This window comes from Haliotis cracherodii, unplaced genomic scaffold (genome assembly GCF_022045235.1).
Source record: "Haliotis cracherodii isolate W230 unplaced genomic scaffold, xgHalCrac1.p SCAF_4, whole genome shotgun sequence".
Classification (NCBI taxonomy): Eukaryota; Metazoa; Mollusca; class Gastropoda; order Lepetellida; family Haliotidae; genus Haliotis; species Haliotis cracherodii.
Genome location: NW_027266297.1, coordinates 71,216,411 through 71,234,316, shown reverse-complemented (window position 1 = coordinate 71,234,316; position 17,906 = coordinate 71,216,411). Strand labels below are relative to the sequence as shown.

Genomic DNA, 17,906 nt, shown 5'->3' with positions numbered 1-17,906 from the left:
TTAGTGTCGTCCAATCGTAGCCTACGACAAATCGGCCGCCGCCTGTCTACAAGACTAGTTTAGGTAGACATGAGCCCAGTCTATGGTTTGGTCGCCGAGGTTGCGAAAAAATTAATAAGAATTATCTCTGACTTCGTTTACCGTTAAAACAGACGATGTCGGGGTAGATTAAACTCGTTTAAAACAGAGCGGAGAAACAGCACCCGCGAAAATATATTATCACAAGAACGATCGAATATACGGAAACAACCGATGCGTAAGCGATAAGGCTATTAACAGAACGGGTTTTTCCAAGTGTCACTTCGAAGCGTGGCTGTAAAATGGCAGGTGAGTGGAACGCTGTGTCAAGCTTTGTTCATCGTTTAGGCCAAACATTAAACTGCAGAGCCTCTGGGGATGTGTGTGTGTTAATTGTTATGTCAGATCATTACCAAACTTAGCCTACATATATCCACAGAGAACTGTCAGCAGGTACCGTTCAGACAGGAGGAGGGTACGTCGTGTCTATTTATATCAGTCATACTATAGTGGGTGTTCTTCTTGCTCCCCAGATGCTGAAAACAATTTTTAGTGTCAAATCATAAACAGGAATGTTGCTGGACACACGGCAACTAAATCTTTGTCACAGTTAAGGTCCTTAGTGATCCTACCTACAATCAACTCTCACTCAAATGTAAAGTAGAATGTCATTTAGTTTATTCATTTTCAGTTACCATCACCAGGGATCATATGTATATTGGTATATGGTGTCTGCCATCACGCATGCAATAAGCCAGAAATGTGTGTAGGATCCAAACCCTTGCAAGCAAATTTATTCAGAATAGGAATATTGTTTAAAGTTCTTAATTTCTTGGAAGTATTTCAGCTTCGCACTCAATGTAATTATTTTATAAAACTAAACATTAGCCAGGTACTTCCCTCGATCTTTACTAGTCCCCTGTGTAAAGACTCATCATTAGTTATAACTTGCATAAGATGAATTTGGAAAATTAGTACTTCCTTTGGATTGTGTGAGATACAGGGTGCAGATGCAGGGTGAGATACAGGGTGCAGATGCAGGGTGAGATACAGGGTGCAGATGCAGGGTGAGATACAGGGTGCAGATGCAGGGTGAGATACCGGGTGTGATACAGGGTGCAGATGCAGGGTGAGATACAGGGTGCAGATGCAGGGTGAGATACAGGGTGCAGATGCAGGGTGAGATACACGGTGCAGATGCAGGGTGTGATACAGGGTGCAGATGCAGGGTGAGATACAGGGTGCAGATGCAGGGTGAGATACAGGGTGCAGATGCAGGGTGAGATGCAGGGTGTGATACAGGGTGCAGATGCAGGGTGAGATACAGGGTGCAGATGCAGGGTGAGATACAGGGTGCAGATGCAGGGTGAGATACAGGGTGCAGATGCAGGGTGAGATACAGGGTGCAGATGCAGGGTGAGATACAGGGTGCAGATGCAGGGTGTGATACATCCCTGTATAAAGCAGTTTCTTTAGCGCGGAGTGAATAATAAGCAAACTAATTAACGGGTCAGTGCTCAGATTTACAGAAGTGACAGGTAGATCTAGGTACATACTAGTTTTAAGGTAGAACATATCCTACATATTGTTGTGTTGTCTCCTTGTTGAGCAGATAAAGATGAAATAATATTGTATGCCTAGAAGACTTTGCAGTCTTTAGTTAGGATTGTCTTGTATTTATTGTCTCAAACCGAAACCCCCTTGAATGCTCGTCATGCTGAAGACTGGGTTTGATTCCCCACATGGGCATAATGTGTGAAGCCCATTTCTGGTGTTCCCCGCTGTGATGTTGCTGGAATATTGCTGAAAGCGGAGTAAAACCATACTCACTCACTCACTCACTCTGGGTGTTCTGTTCCCTTGTTCACATGAGTGAGTGAGTGAGTTGGATTTTTACACCAGAAATGGACTTGTTCACATGATCATCAGATGATTGAATATGTTTATGGCAAGTCCTACTGTCAGTCTAAGGGACACATGACTATATTGTGTTGACAGTCTTCACTGTTGGCAAGTGAGCAACATACATGAGTGACTCAGTGCACACGAGAGACTACTGTTACTTCCTGTAAACCTGCATTCTGTTTTGTCAGCAAATATACAAGGTTCATGTGTTTCATTTTTGTTGTGCGACTTTTGTTCCAGACAATCCTTACGGTGATGGAGGGACGAAGGAGTGGGACTTCAGTAACCGTGGTAACTCAAGGGTTAACAGCTCAAGGTCGAGGGGTGATAACACAAGGTCAAGTTTTGACAACATGAAGTCAATGGCAGACAATAGCTCTATTACTCAGTTGGATAAGATGGGTAAGTTTTAGACTCAGTCATTGATGTGTACTTGTAGAAATATCAACTACTCTATTGGCAAGAAAGGTTCTTGTAAGAGACTCTTCTACAAGGGAGTACCCTGTGTATAATAGGGAATACCCTGGGTATAATAGGGAATACCCTGGGTGTAATAGAGAGTACCTTGGGTATAATAGGGAGTACCCTGGGTATAATAGAGAGTACCCTGGGTATAATAGGGAGTACCCTGGGTATAATAGGGAGTACCCTGGGTATAATAAAGAGTACCCTGGGTATAATAGGGAGTACCATGAGTGTAATAGGGAATACCCTCGGTATAATAGTGAATACCATAGGTGTAATAGGGAGTACCCCGTGTATAATAGGGAAAACCGAAGGGTATAATAGGGAGTACCCTGGGTATAATAGGGATTACCCTGGGTATAATAGGGAATACCCTCATGATAATAGGGAGTACCTTTGGTATCATAGGGAGTACAGTGGGTATAATAGGGAATACCCTGGGTATTATATGGAGTACCCTGGGTATAAGAGGTAGTACCCTGGTACAATAGGGAGTACCCTGGGTATAGTAGGGAATACCCTTGGTGTTATAGGTAGTACCCTGGTATAATAGGGAGTATCCTGGGTATACCGTATTTTCTTGAGTATAGTGCGCACCCATGTATAATGCGCAACCCCCTCTAGCAGATTCAATATTTTGGAAAAAAAGAAATTTGAATATTATGCGCAGAAAAAAATTACACCGTACCCCCTCAGCGAAGTCTGGCAAACGAACGGGTGATGAGAAACTTCGTCAGTACAAATTCGAAATTTGAGATAAAAAATCACCAGACATGTTGATTTACCGTTTAAATTGTATTTTTTGTTCAGCTAGGCATTGTTTTATATCCAGGGATTAAGATTACCTTGTGTGTTTTCTCGTAAACTAAGCCGGACACAGCAATCAGCTGTACACACGTTTGCTTGGAATCTACCGGTGATTCGGTCAAGACACACCCAATGATATAACTTTACAGTATTTTAATGCAAGTATCAGCAAAAGTTGTATCTGAAACCATTTTTTTATCAGGAATAATATATTCCAATATTTTGTTAATTTAGATGCAGGTTTTACTAAACATATTTAAAATATTAAAAAGCGAAGCAGCTGATCGCTATTATTTTTTACATGGAACCAGTCTGACCAGTCACCGTCAAGGCTCCCGTGCACGCGATCCCGAGAATTACGTGTTGACATAGAATTGTCCAACAAAAACAAATATTGCTTTTAACGAATCAAAGTATTGCATTTATGATATATGTATCCATTCTCTGTCAACTAAAGTTTGTTTCAAGGCGGCAATAGCGGTAATCTGACCGTGGTTGCTGTTAATAACGGTGAGTTGTGCGATCTTCCGATCGCTTCACACACAATTTCGCCGAAATTAATAAAAACGATATTAAAAGGAATTTTGAATAAAATTAATGAAATAAGTTACAAACATAAGTCCAGATATACAAAGAACAATTTTGATAGCCAGAAAGTGTAGATCTAATTACATGAATAATTTGCGAACTTCAGTATGGATTTGTTGACATGGTATTTCCGGTGTTACATGCTCAGGGTAATGTCTTTCCATGGGGGGAAAAAACATCCAAACTCATAATTCCGGTATAATGTGCACCCCCTTCTACACAGCTGTGTTTTTTGGAAAAAAGTGGGCACTATACTCAAGAAAATACGGTAATAGGGAATACCCTGGGTATAATAGGGAGTACCCAGGGTATAATAGGGAGTACCCTGGGTATAAGGAGTACCCTGGGTATAATAGGGAGTACCCTGGGTATAATAGGGAGTATCCTGGGTATAATAGGGAGTATCCTGGGTATAAAAGGGAGTATCCTGGGTATAAGAAGGAGTACCCTGGGTATAATAGGGAGTATCCTGGGTATAATAGGGAGTATCCTGGGTATAAAAGGGAGTACCCTGGGTATAATAGGGAGTAACCTTGGTATAATAGGGAGTATCCTGGGTATAATAGAGAGTACCCTGGGTATAATAGGGAGTACCCTGGGTATGATAGGGAGTTTCCTGGGTAAAATAGGGAGTACCCTGGGTATAATAGGGAGTACCCTGGGTATAATATGGAGAACCCTGGGTATAATAGGCAGTACCCTGGGTATAATAGGGAGTACTGTGTGTATAAGAAGGAGTACCCTGGGTATAATAGGGAGTAACCTGGGTATAATAGAGAGTATTCTGGGTATAATAGAGAGTACCCTGGGTATAATAGGGAGTACCCTGGGTATAATAAGGAGTACCCTGGGTATGATAGGGAGTACCCTGGGTATAATAGGGAGTACCCTGGGTATAATAGGGAGTATCCTGGGTATCATAGGGAGTACCCTGGGTATAATAGGGAGTACCCTGGGTATAATAGGGAGTACCCTGGGTATCATAGGGAGTACCCTGGGTATAATATGGAGTACCCTGGGTATAATAGGGAGTACCCTGGGTATAATAGGGAGTACCCTGGGTATAACAGGGAGTACCCTGGGTATAATAGGGAGTACCCTGGGTATAATAGGGAGAACCCTGGGTATAATAGGGAGTACCCTGGGTATAATAGGGAGAACCCTGGGTATAATAGGGAGTACCCAGCTAGTACAATTGTAAGGCTCACACATGCGTCTGGAGTGTGAAAACAGTTTTTTTCCCAACAGCACCATTTTCATTGAAAACCTTGGGGAGAACCAAATTTCCAGATGTACAAATAAGTTGTAAAGATGAAAGACTTTTGTGATATCAGTGACATTAACGGTAATCATCTTGTGTTTCCAGTCTAATGGGGTCTGAACTAACAGCGGTTCACTGTGCGGCTAAATAAATAAAGCATCACAGTGCATGGTATGTATGTTTGTGAAGAATACCGTAGCTAGACCTTTGTAGCCATGGGTGGACATGTTTCAGTCACAGACCAAGGGAGACAACTCCATGACATGGTGACTAAGGTGAGGCAGGAGAGTGTAATGGCTGATAGAGTGTTGCAGGAGAAGAACAAAGAGATCGAGCAGAAGGACGAAGAGATCCAGCAACTGAGAGGTAGGGCTCCCTTTCTATGGCTTTCTCTAAACATGAAACATGTTGGAGCAATGAAGGAGAATGCCTGAAAACAATAACTGTTCCTCTCCTTCAATTTGGCAATATCAAAGGTTGTAAAGCCAGGTATCAGAGGTTGTGGAGCCAGGTATCAGAGGTAGAGGAGCCAGGTATCAGAGGTTGTGGAGCCAGGTATCAGAGGTTGTGGAGCCACGTATCAGAGGTTGTGGAGCCAGGTATTAGAGGTTGTGGAGCCAGGTATCAGAGGTTGTGAAGCAAGGTATCAGAGGTTGTGAAGCCATGTATCAGAGGTTGTGGAGCCAGGTATCAGAGGTTGTGAAGGCAGGTATCAAAGGTTGTGAAGCCAGGTATCAAAGGTTGTGAAGCAAGGTATCAGAGGTTATGGAGCCAGGTATCAGAGGGAGAGGAGCCAGGTATCAGAGGTTGTGAAGCAAGGTATCAGAGGTTGTGGAGCCAGGTATCAGAGGTTGTGAAGGCAGGTATCAAAGGTTGTGAAGCCAGGTATCAAAGGTTGTGAAGCAAGGTATCAGAGGTTGAGGAGCCAGGTATCAGAAGTTGTGGAGCCAGGTATCAGAGGTTGTGGAGCCAGGTATCAGAGGTTGTGGAGCCAGGTATCAGAGGTTGTGGAGCCAGGTATCAGAGGTTGTGGAGCCAGGTATCAGAGGTTGTGGAGCCAGGTATTAGAGGTTGTGGAGCTAGGTATCAGAGGGAGAGGAGCCAGGTATCAGAGGTTGTGAAGCAAGGTATCAGAGGTTGTGAAGCCAGGTATCAGAGGTTGTGGAGCCAGGTATCAGAGGTTGTGAAGGCAGGTATCAAAGGTTGTGAAGCCAGGTATCAAAGGTTGTGAAGCAAGGTATCAGAGGTTGTGGAGCCAGGTATCAGAGGGAGAGGAGCCAGGTATCAGAGGTTGTGAAGCAAGGTATCAGAGGTTGTGGAGCCAGGTATCAGAGGTTGTGAAGGCAGGTATCAAAGGTTGTGAAGCCAGGTATCAAAGGTTGTGAAGCAAGGTATCAGAGGTTGAGGAGCCAGGTATCAGAAGTTGTGGAGCCAGGTATCAGATGTTGTGGAGCCAGGTATCAGAGGTTGCGGAGCCAGGTATCAGATGTTGTGGAGCCAGGTATCAGAGGTTGTGGAGCCAGGTATAAGAGGTACACGAACCAGGTATCAAGGAGAGTGTGGGCCCAGGAACCCATTTTGCTTTACAATAGGTTATTCATATTTTTTCTTGGTCAATGACAATGAAGCACATTAAAGGTGTAGACCCAACCAGAAGACTATTGTGACACTTATCTTTACTTCACAGTTAATGTCAATTATGTATGAAATGACAGAATGTGCACATATAATGTCGAGATTTTCTTAGACTGCCTGTGTTCATCCAGATGAGCTGGCATTGATGAAGAAGAAGTTTGAAGAAGTCAGCAGTAGCAGAGGCGGCAGCACGTCTCGTGGTGCTGTGGGTGCAATTGGTGTTGGCGCTGCCGTGAGCGTGGTATGTACAGCTCATGTTCAGAGACCAGGGCACTTGGGTGTAGAGTATTGTCCTTCATAGGGCTGACGGGTACATGTTCTGTGGGGAAAGATCTGACTGAAGGCACCTGGGTGTTGAGTATTGTCCTTCACAGGGCAGACAGTACATGTTCTGTGGGGGAAGATCTGACTGAAGGCACCTGGGTGTAGAGTATTGTCCTTCATAGGGCTGACGGGTACATGTTCTGTGGGGAAAGATCTGACTCAAGGCACCTGGTGTAGAGAATTGTCTTTCATAGGGCTGGCATTACATATTCTGTGGGGGAAGATCTGACTGAAGGCACTTGGGTGTAGAGAATTGTCTTTCATAGGGCTGACAGTACATGTTCTGTGGGGGACGATTTGACTGAAGGCACCTGGGTGTAGAGTATTGTCCTTCATAGGGCTGACATTGTTTTAACACCTACTCTGACATGGATGGGATCAAACCCCCGACCTTCCAGTCCCCCTGGCAGACACTCTAGCCACTACGCTAGACCACAGACGCGGTCGGAAGGGAGGAAGTCCAGATTACTCAGGTTTCCATGTGGACAAATAAGCAGAGTAAATGTGGGACCATTTCTTTGGTCTAGTTCTGACAGAAATCCGCTTTTAGCAATATTCAAGCAATATCACAACGGGGGACACCAGAAATGGGGTTCAACACATTGTGCCGATGTGGGGATTTGAACATGTGCCTTCGTTGTGATGAACGAATGCTTTAACTACTAGGCTACCCCATCATCTCAGGAGATATGTGTCGGAGTTTGACTGGGTGGTCTTAACAGGATTATTACAGAAAGTGGTACTTATTTTTTATTTTAAATTGCACTAATGGCAGTATTTCTTGTGCAACACATTGCTTCAATATGAGGCAATAGTCAGCTTCTCAAAGGGATGGGGTGGGGGAGGCTTATTACTGCAAATACAGTTGTTACAGACATTTTGTGTAAATGTTACCAAATATAGGTTACGTGTTAGAAGTAGTGCTTACCTGTTACACATACATGAGTTACGTGTTGCAGCCTCCGTCACGCCCTCGGACCAAGGCCCTCCTGATGCCTGGCATGCAAGCTGGAGACACACTCTACAAGTTCATTGATCGGGATATCCGACCAAACCAAAAATTCAATTCTCAGTGCCTGAAAATCATAGACAAACTTGTTCGCTCTCTGCAGGCAAGAACAAGCCCCTTCAACATAAAGCGAATAGTGAAGGTACTGTCGTGCGTTGTGCCCTGCTTCTCAGAAACCGCTTGACCAAGACGGTGAAATTTAAATGACCCAAATTTGACTTTTGCACTTTGACCTTGCTCTTCAATAAAATGCATTTCTTGGCACTGTAAACAACCTCATGAGATAATTTAAAAGATCTCTGTAATTATGTAAATAGTTGAGAAAACTTTGAGAATATTTTTGCTTTGCATTAGGTTAAGAAATAATAAATGTCATAAGATCAGCTGAATCACACTTCATGAATGCTTTACAAAATTCTGAACCCTGGATAGGTCACTTTATTCCACTGTAAGAGAAAATTGGCTGACTTCAACAATTTCCTTGCCTTATCCAAACAAGTCAGTTGTGTGAAACCACATGCGTTTTGATTGCAGGGTGGCTCCTTGGGCAAGGGGACTTCTGTGAAAGATAAGTCTGACATTGACCTGATCATCTTCTTCAATGGCTACAGTACTGTCCAGGAGCTTCAGCTTTACAAGGCGAGGTTGCTGCAGCAGCTGGAGGAGTATGTCAAGAAAGACTGGTCTGAACATCTCCTTTTCAAAGAGAAGACACCCTTTTCCCTTCAGTTCTATCTGAAGATCGATGATGATGACAAGGAGCATGAGGTGGACCTTCTGCCTGCGCTGGACATCACCCAGAGTGGACGTATGTGTTGGAGCAGTTTACAATCATTCCCTGTGGCTTTATGCAGCACTTCTTTAATGGGATAAACCCCCACTTTGTTTAAGAGGTTTTATTCTAACTTGGAAACTCTAAGAAAAATCTAAAACAACATTTTCACCAATTTTTTGTTTCAAACATTCTTTCCAAGAGTAGGAAGTGATGTAAAATGTCTCTTGCCGGCCATACAGTTACTTGAAAAAGAGGTTCTTAAAAGCTCTTTGAATTATCAGTGTCTCCGTAGAATATTCCTTGGACAGAGGGAGTTTCTACAGAATATCCCTGGGAAAGTGGGATATTCTGGAGAAAGTCTATGGTGAGAGGTTATTCTCCAAAATGCAGGCCCCTGTTAAACAGTAGCATATGGCCAGAGGTTTATGAGTTCGGAGGATGCACTGAAGAGAATGCTGTTTAGTTTTGCTCGATTGTTCTGGACACAACACGTTTTTTGAGATCATGAAGTGTTGACACAATTCCAGGATATCATATTACTTATATCTCATTTATAGCTTCATAGAAGTCTTTTGTTCACATGTCATAGCTCAAGGTCATTCTCAAGGCCATGCCCAAGAACTAAAGAAGCTTTTTCTGTAGGCCACTGAAACTTGGTATTTCTCCTCCTTTGGGCAGGCCAACAGACTGATGGACATTTGAGTGAAATCCATATGTACTCAGCAAAACAAGACCTTGTATTTATGGTTGAGATTTGCCGACATCCATACAGAATTAATACCCAAAATGAATTGGTCATATGTGCATGGGGGGCACGGGTGGCCCAGTTGTCTAAGGCGCTGCGATTCGCTTGTCCCTTGGGCACGCCAGAAACCTATGATTGTGGGTTCGAATTCCGGTTCGCCCCAATTATGTTTCTAGGTTTGTCAGCACCATACCCGTGCTCGTGGGTTTCACCGAAGTGGTAAATGTCTGAGACCGGCATCACTTCGGGCTTTCCTCCCACGTCAAGCTGACACACCTTGGATATAACTGGAATATTGTTAAAAGCGGCGTTAAACCCAACTCACTCACTCACTCACTCATATGTGCATGAATTGGGAATTATTTGTGTGGAAAGAATGAGGTTCTGCAGAAATTTGGTGAAAAGAGGGAAAAAACGCCAAAAAACAACCCCTTGAAAGTCTCGCGCCTAAACACACCAACATGACATGCACGTGCAACATCACTTGTTGGGCTATACAAACGTTGGGTTTTTATTTGCATGCCATCACAATCTTACAGCAAGTGAACAGTGAAAACATGCCACCACTGTCGGATGCCCAACACACCATCATAGCAACACGTAGCACCAAGTATCATTACAAGACGTGACCTTCCCCTATCCGGTCGACCACTTATCACTACTAGAGCACAGGACAGATTCATATGGCTATGTCACTTACATGAAAGAACCACCATGGCCACCTCTACAACTACAGTTCTACCAGGTTGCGCAGGATATCAGCCCTGACCGTAAGGAACCATTTACGAGCTGAATGTATTTGTGCTAGGCGACTTGTTTAGATGTCATTTTGATGGACCTGCATCGTCTGCTGCAACATCAATGGTGTAGACGTCACAGTATGGCCACAACTGCGATGGAGACAAGTTGGGTTGTGACGAGTCACATTTTATGCTTGGCCGTGCGGATGGTAGACGTATTTACAGGCGTCGCAGGGGACATTATGTTCTAAACTGCATACAGGAGGTGGACAGATTGGTGGTCGTAGTGTGATGATGAGGGGCGGCAATCATCCTACACTGGTAGAAAGACTTGGTGCACATTCTGGGGAATTTAATGGCACAACATTACATGGATGAGATTCTTTGGCCACACATCCTTCCCATTATGCAACAAGCAAACATCATTTTCCAACAAGACAACGCCAGACCTCACATGTCAAGAGTGACAACAGTCTTTTCAAGGAATCACGACATCCAGGTCCTGCCAGGCCCTCCAGGTTCCAGCTTCAAACCCAATTGCACATTATGGGATGCACCGGATCACCAACTGCGAGCAGGTCAGCAACAACCACAAAACCCCCTACAGTTGGCACAAGCACTGCAGGCAGAGTGGGTGAACATTCCCCTGGCCACAATTTGGGATATGATTGCTTCCATTGGACGATGATGTCAGTTTTTGACTCTAATGGTGGCCAGACAAGATATTGAGAACAGATGACCTTCACCTTGAAAATCTTCTGTTCCATGTGTGCCATATGGAACCTGGGTCAATGACGATGATGTGTGCTACTTTTTAACAAGCGATTACCATTTGTTGATTATTTATGTGATATGTAAGATACTAAAATCACTTTTGCATTCTTTTTTTTTTGGCAGAGTCCAAGGTCACCGTGAAGGTTCATAAACTTTATGGGCAAACCAATGCACTATCTACTATTCCTTTTATCTTCAGATTTGCATGCTGTGGTTATTTGACATATTTGATTTTTTCATGTAATAAGAGGTGATAAAGTTGTCCTAAAACTAGTAGGTCACAGTGAGCTACTTCCCATGAGCAATGTGCCATATACTGTAGTTCTGTTGAGTCATCGGCTTAAGCCACCACACTGAAGCCATAGTCTAGCCCTAGATGTAGTGTGACAGACCTGTAAGACCATGTAAGTCTCTCAGAATACAACGTTTTTGTTCCAAACTGTCATTTGTTTCTTTATGGCCTTTAAGAATCTGTTTGACATTCCGTTTATATAAGTTGATGGTGAAATTCAATCTCCATCTTCCCGAGGCAAGAGAATTACTGACTATAAAAGTCCAGTTTACACCCTTGTGGAACTAGGCTGGTATTCTGGAGTTACATTTTGGCTGGATTAAGTCTATGCATAGTCCAATCAAAATGCGCAACGAAATCGAAATCCGGCTCGTAAACTGTTGTGCAGATTTTGGTCGATTGCAGTGAACTGCCAACGTGTTGTCAACAGATCTTTTCATGTTTTTAATCAAGCCGCTCACATGATTTGATGCACCCGTTTTAAGACCTGTTTTATCACAATATGGATCTTGATTATCGACTGGATTGTTGTTGACTGGGCGCCGCCATTTTGTTTGAAAATAATGCAAGTGATACGAGAGATGGAATCTGATTGGCATAGGAGAGGCTAAAAAGGGACATAACTCATAATTACCATCTGTGGCCCAGGAATTCCAGCCTAGTTGGGCAAGGGTGGAAACTGGACTTTTACAGTCAGTTAACTCTCTTGCCTCAGGAAGATATTCAATCTCAGGGTTAGAAATGTTTTTCATTACATGGAAATTCACTATAAGTGTTTAGTGTAGGTAAACTTTGTACATACAATATTTTGGATGATGCCTTTCAGTTGTAAGGTTCATTTTAAGATCATTTGATTGAGAAGAGTGATGACAAACCAGTCTTTACTGTCTGAATGTCGTTACTACCTCTGGGTTGTTTCTGTATGGGGATGCATGTGTTTGTTATACCTTTGTTAAGAATCTTGCAATTCTATTGGTTAACCCGTTCCACATGATGAAACAATACTTTTTAATGACACTAACCTCGAATGTTGACTCATCACATGATCAGTATTGACCTTTCATGTGATGAATATTGACTTGTCTGCTAGAAAACAAGATGTTGTCTGGTACAAACATTTTATGATTCGCAGCTAAGTTACTGTAATGAAACAGAGGACAGTTTTAAGATTCCATAAGCTTTAAAGTCAATTTCAGTCAAACAAAACGAATGAGTATACGGTCCTTACAAAACACCTTGTTTTTGCATCTTTACCTCGTCAAGAGTAATTATTTGTATAAAGCATTACTGGTGATTTACAAATTAACAACCAGCAATGTTGCAGGTCAACTGTCTGAGATCTACAGTGAGATGAAAGGTCTGTCGGGACCAGAGCGAGACCCGTACTCATGTTGTGTGTCACCCCTACAGTTGGAGTTTGTCACGGCCACTAACCGAGTGTCCACCCCCGGCAAGGTCAAGGACTTGATCAGACTCCTCAAGTATTGGATCAAGGTATCTCAGCCTGAAATGTGCCGCAGAGTTAATGATATTATTGTTATGTCGCGTTCACAGCACTAAATAGAATTGCAAACACAAAAAGTAATATGATTGACACTACCAAACTGATATAGTCTTCCTGTGTTTGTGTAAGGTTGAGGACATCCACTGATAGGGTCTTCCTTTGTTTGTGTAAGGCTGAGGACGTCCACTGATAGGGTCTTGCTTCTATGTAAGGTTGAGGACGTCCACTGATAGAGTCTTCCTATGTTTGTGCAAGGTTGAGGACGTCCACTGTATTCAGTTTCTTTATTTCGTACATGTTTAGGCCAACGGCCCATGGTACATATATTGGTCCACATTATTAATTATTGACTCACGGTAGATAAAGGCATAATACAAATTCATTGCGGTATTTCGAATTGTAGTTTGGTTACAGTCAGACATTAACATATTAAATTTATCCAGGGTAGGATGGACATTAAACTTTTCATGGATATATTGTTGTCTTAAATTATCATAGGCTTTACAAATTAACAAAAAGTGGTATTCATTTTCCACATAACAAATATTGCATAATTTACAAATCCTCAAGTTTCTAGGTACATTGTTATATCTCCCCGTTTCAATATATAAGGAATGCGAACTGCAACAAAAACGAGCTATAGCCGATCTAAATTTACCAATAGTTACAGCAGATATATATGGTTCAACACAAAATGACATTTTAAATAATGAATAATGATACATTTTAGAGCTTCCGAAAATTGCTGAATGCCAATCCTGTTCATAAATACATATTAGACGTGATACAAATTCAGTAATAAACAAGTTTGGGGAATCAACATCCTGATTTTCCAAAAAATAGCCAAACCCAAATTTATACAAGAGCAACTTGATTTTAGACACCCAATTACATTTACCATTAAAGGCTTCAAGAAACAACATATTGTAGCTCTTTTTAGGGTAACGGGAATCGGGCATATATTTAACATCTTACACCAATTATGAAATGCAGCGTTGATAAATTGAGATACATAAAGGATATCGTCCACTTCACCACGGACAGTATGGTCTGATGTGGAGGCTTTAACACCTAAAAACTGCTTACAGGCTAACAAATGGACAGATTCAATTTCCTTGTAATTATCTACTCCCCAAGTTTCCGATCCATATAATAGAATCGGGGCTGCTTTAGCATCAAATATCCTTAAAAATACATTATAATCATAAGGTTTTCACATTCCTTAGTGATTTTAACGCACAAAACAAAACTTTTTTAGCCTGTAATGATGCATTAGATACATGTTTAGTCCAATTTAAGTTCTTAGTAAACGTAACACCTAAATATTTATAAGAAGATAGACATTCTATAGGACCATCTCCATAATACCATTGTTAATGTTTAGACAAAACTCCACCCTTTTTAAACACACAATTTTTGTTTTATCAAGATTTACAGTTAATGAATATCTTTTACAATAATCTTTGAGAAAATTAATATGTTTCTGTAAACCGTAGACAGTATCAGCAATAAGAGTGATGTCATCAGCAAACAACAAGAGCAACAACTGAAACAACCCTGGATGGAACTGAACTCCTGGTGAACAACCTGACTCAATTTCTTTTGCTAAGTCCTTTATGAATAAATTAGATAGAAAGGGACTGAGGACGCATCCCTGTCGGACACCACGCTTACATTCAAAACATTCTGATAAATGGTTATCATATTTAACACAAGAAAAAACACATTTATAGATGGACTGAATACTGTTAAACATTTTAGGTGAAACTCAATTTTCATTTAGAACATTCCATAGTTTAGATCTGTTGATACTATCAAATGCTTTGGCGAAGTCTACAAATAAAACATAGATCTTACTCCTTTTCTTACCCAAGTACTGATGAACAACTGACTGGAGGATAAACATATTATCTGATAGAGTCTTCCTATGTTTGTGTAAGGTTGAGGATGTCAAGCACACTGATAGAGTCTTCCTATGTTTGTGTAAGGTTGAGGACAGCACACAATGATAGAGTCTTGCTATGTTTGTGTAAGGTTGAGGACGTCCACCTATGGGGTCTTGCTATGTTTGTGTAAGTTTGAGGACGTCCACTGATGGGGTCCTGCTATGTTTGTGTAAGGTTGAGGACAGCACTCTGATAGAGTCTTGCTATGTTTGTGTAAGGTTGAGGACATCCACTGATGGGGTCTTGCTATGTTTGTGTAAGGCTGAGGATGTCCCGCTGATGGGATCTTGCTATGTCTGTGTAAGGTTGAGGACGTCCACTGATAGGGTCTTGCTTCTGTGTAAGGTTGAGAACATCCACTGATAGAGTCTTTCTATGTTCGTGTAAGTTTGAGGACGTCCACTGGTAGAAATGTTCCGTGAGTAACGTCTCCATTTCCAGGTTGAGGACGTCCCACTGCGGTCCTACTTCCTGGAGCTGCTGGTGGTCCGGCAGTGGAGGGAGGCGGGCACCCCCCAGGACAACGACCTCGAAGGCTGTTTGAGGGACGTCATTAAACAGCTGATAGACTGTAAAACCATGGCCATTGCTTTCAGTGACCACTATAATTACAAGGACTACAGGAAAAAACTGTAAGTTATAACAATGATGTGCATAAATTTCACAGAGATTCTATACATGTTAGAAATAGAATTGATGATTTTCCACCCTGTGGGCATTTCCGTATGTGACATCATTGTGCATAAACTGTGTTGAATGTCTACCACTTTTATATTGGCCACCACATTCAGTTTCAATAGTGGCTGTTGTTTTGCTGTCTTTGATGCCACAGTCGTCTGTGGTTACGCCATCATGAAGCCCTGATGGTGATCACATTATCAACCACGGGGTTGTCTGGCCTGGCTTTTGTACTCAACTTTTGCATTGCTGACTGTGCTTAAAACAACTCTCATTCTTCTTGAGGCTTCTGGCTGTGGTGTAGTAGTTTAAGTGTTTGCTTGTCAGGACAAAGGATGGGTTCAATTCCCTTCCTGGCTACTATGTGAGAAGCCAGTTTCTAATGTCCCCTGCTGTGATATTGCTGGAATATTGCTACAAGCAGCATATAACTCACTCACTCACTCTTGATGGCTTACCCTCTTGCTTTTCCTTCTTGATTTGAGCAAACTGTAACTGGTGTATAATTCTTAAACTGCTGACTATTCATTTTTCTCTTTTAGGGAGCCCCCTTTCCTGCTGGACCCAGCTAACCCATTCCGGAATGTGGGACCAGTTAGCAAACGGGAGGTTGAGATGACGGCGCGAAAAGCAGCAACTCTGCTGAAGAGATGGGAGGAGGCGTGAGGCTGATGAACAGTGCATCTTACTTGCAACAACCATCACACCTGATTGCTGATATTTGATTACTGGAGATTGTAATGTATAGAAGCCACACCATTACATCCACAGAACATCAAAGCAATCAAGCCTATTTATGAGAACTAAAAATGAAAATAAAAATGATGCAAGATAAACAGTGTTTAGTTGTTGAGGGAAGGTTTAGTGTGACTGACTGACTGTCAATCTGCAGCTAAGCCTGGGGATTGCTGGTTAAAATAGGTCCCCAGCAACCTTTGCTTGTTCTCAGAGGCGACCAAGTGGATCAAGATTTTCTGGACTTCAGGTCAATACAGACAGAATTAAAGTTATCTGGATTGGATCCCAAAAGAGATCCCATTATAATCTATGTAATGAATGGAAAGTGGATTGATCACAGACAAACTTTGAATTATTAGGTACAGATTTTGATGTTGTACGCCAAGAAATCATTAATTTGAATTTTACAGTTAAACTTAAAAGATAGGAAATGAAATGAATTTATGGTCCATTCAAACTTTGACACCAGTTGGAATAAATGCAGTATTGAAATCTCTACTGATACCAAATTTAAATCTCCTGTCCTCGTCCATACAGATCATATGATACAAACTTTTCAGAAAATATGTTTCCACTCTGTATGGAAAGGGCAAAAAGATAAATTTAAAAGAAATTCCCAGTCATTATCCCCTGAATATAGAAGTATTAATGTAGCAGCGATTAAAGATGTTACTGTGGCTCAAAAGGTTCCATGGATTTGAAGACTTTATATGACAAGATAATGTGTCCACTTGGGCAGCTTTATTGAAACACAGTATTAACATTTGGCAAAATCATTTACATCACCAAACATATCATTCCTAATACTTCAAGCATATTTTGGAGTAATGTACTAAAAGTATGGGCCCTATATTTGAATAAATGTTATGACATGACAAACAGTTATATTGTGCTGGCAAGTCAATATATTTGGTGTAATTATACTATCATAATAGGTTGAAAACATCTGCTTTGTGTCACGTTTCGATTCCCAAATTAAAACATGTTAACCCAGAAATCTGTACATAAAAGAACTAAGCGCGAAACCAAGTAACAACCAACAAGTGTTATTAAAATCAACTAATGTGTACTCTTAAAAAAAAGAAACGCCATACGGATATTTTTGGCCATAAAAGCAAAATTAGCAGACAAATAGGTGGAAAATGAAGAAGTTTAATGTGTTATAGTGTCAGTGACAAATTTCCAGGATCAAAATGATCACAACAAGGACATGCAAACCATTAGTCGGGAAAACACGTACGATTCAGAAAAAAACCGAACACAGTGCATTAACAAAAGGGCCATGGAGCTGCATGTACTGCACGTGCAGCATCACTATGAACAGTGTTAAAGTGCAGAGATTTTAATTGCCTGGCATCTGCGTCAATCGAACAGTTCAACAACATGCCAAGATTAACAGAAGTGCAAAGAAACAACGTCATAGGCGGCTTGCAGGCAGAGATATCCAGATCAGCTCTCGCCAGGGTTTTCAATGTAGCTCCCACCCCAAAACAAGGCTTTGGGATCGGTTTCAACAGCATTGGTCAACACATGATCGGTAAAGGTCGGGACGACCAAGAGTAACCACTCCTGCCTAAGATCGCTACATCCGACTGCGCCACCTACGTGAAAGGACGACCACAGCTACCTCAACCGTATCCAAAATACCCGGACTGCGCAGAATCTCCGACCAGACCGTTTGAAACCGTTTAAGAGCAGCAGG

At 41.9% G+C, this 17,906-nt stretch overlaps 1 protein-coding gene across 1 annotated transcript; it reads left to right on the top strand.

The window, feature by feature from the left end:
- Positions 1-249: 249 nt before the first annotated feature.
- On the top strand, positions 250-16,281 carry LOC139479934 (2'-5'-oligoadenylate synthase 1-like). Its single transcript, XM_071262870.1, has 9 exons — positions 250-327; positions 2,164-2,325; positions 5,279-5,410; positions 6,811-6,920; positions 7,963-8,154; positions 8,547-8,820; positions 12,663-12,832; positions 15,230-15,420; positions 16,009-16,281. The coding sequence occupies exons 1-9, from the start codon at positions 321-323 to the stop codon at positions 16,130-16,132; spliced, it is 1,362 nt and encodes a 453-aa protein (XP_071118971.1). The 5' UTR covers positions 250-320; the 3' UTR covers positions 16,133-16,281.
- Positions 16,282-17,906: the final 1,625 nt, after the last annotated feature.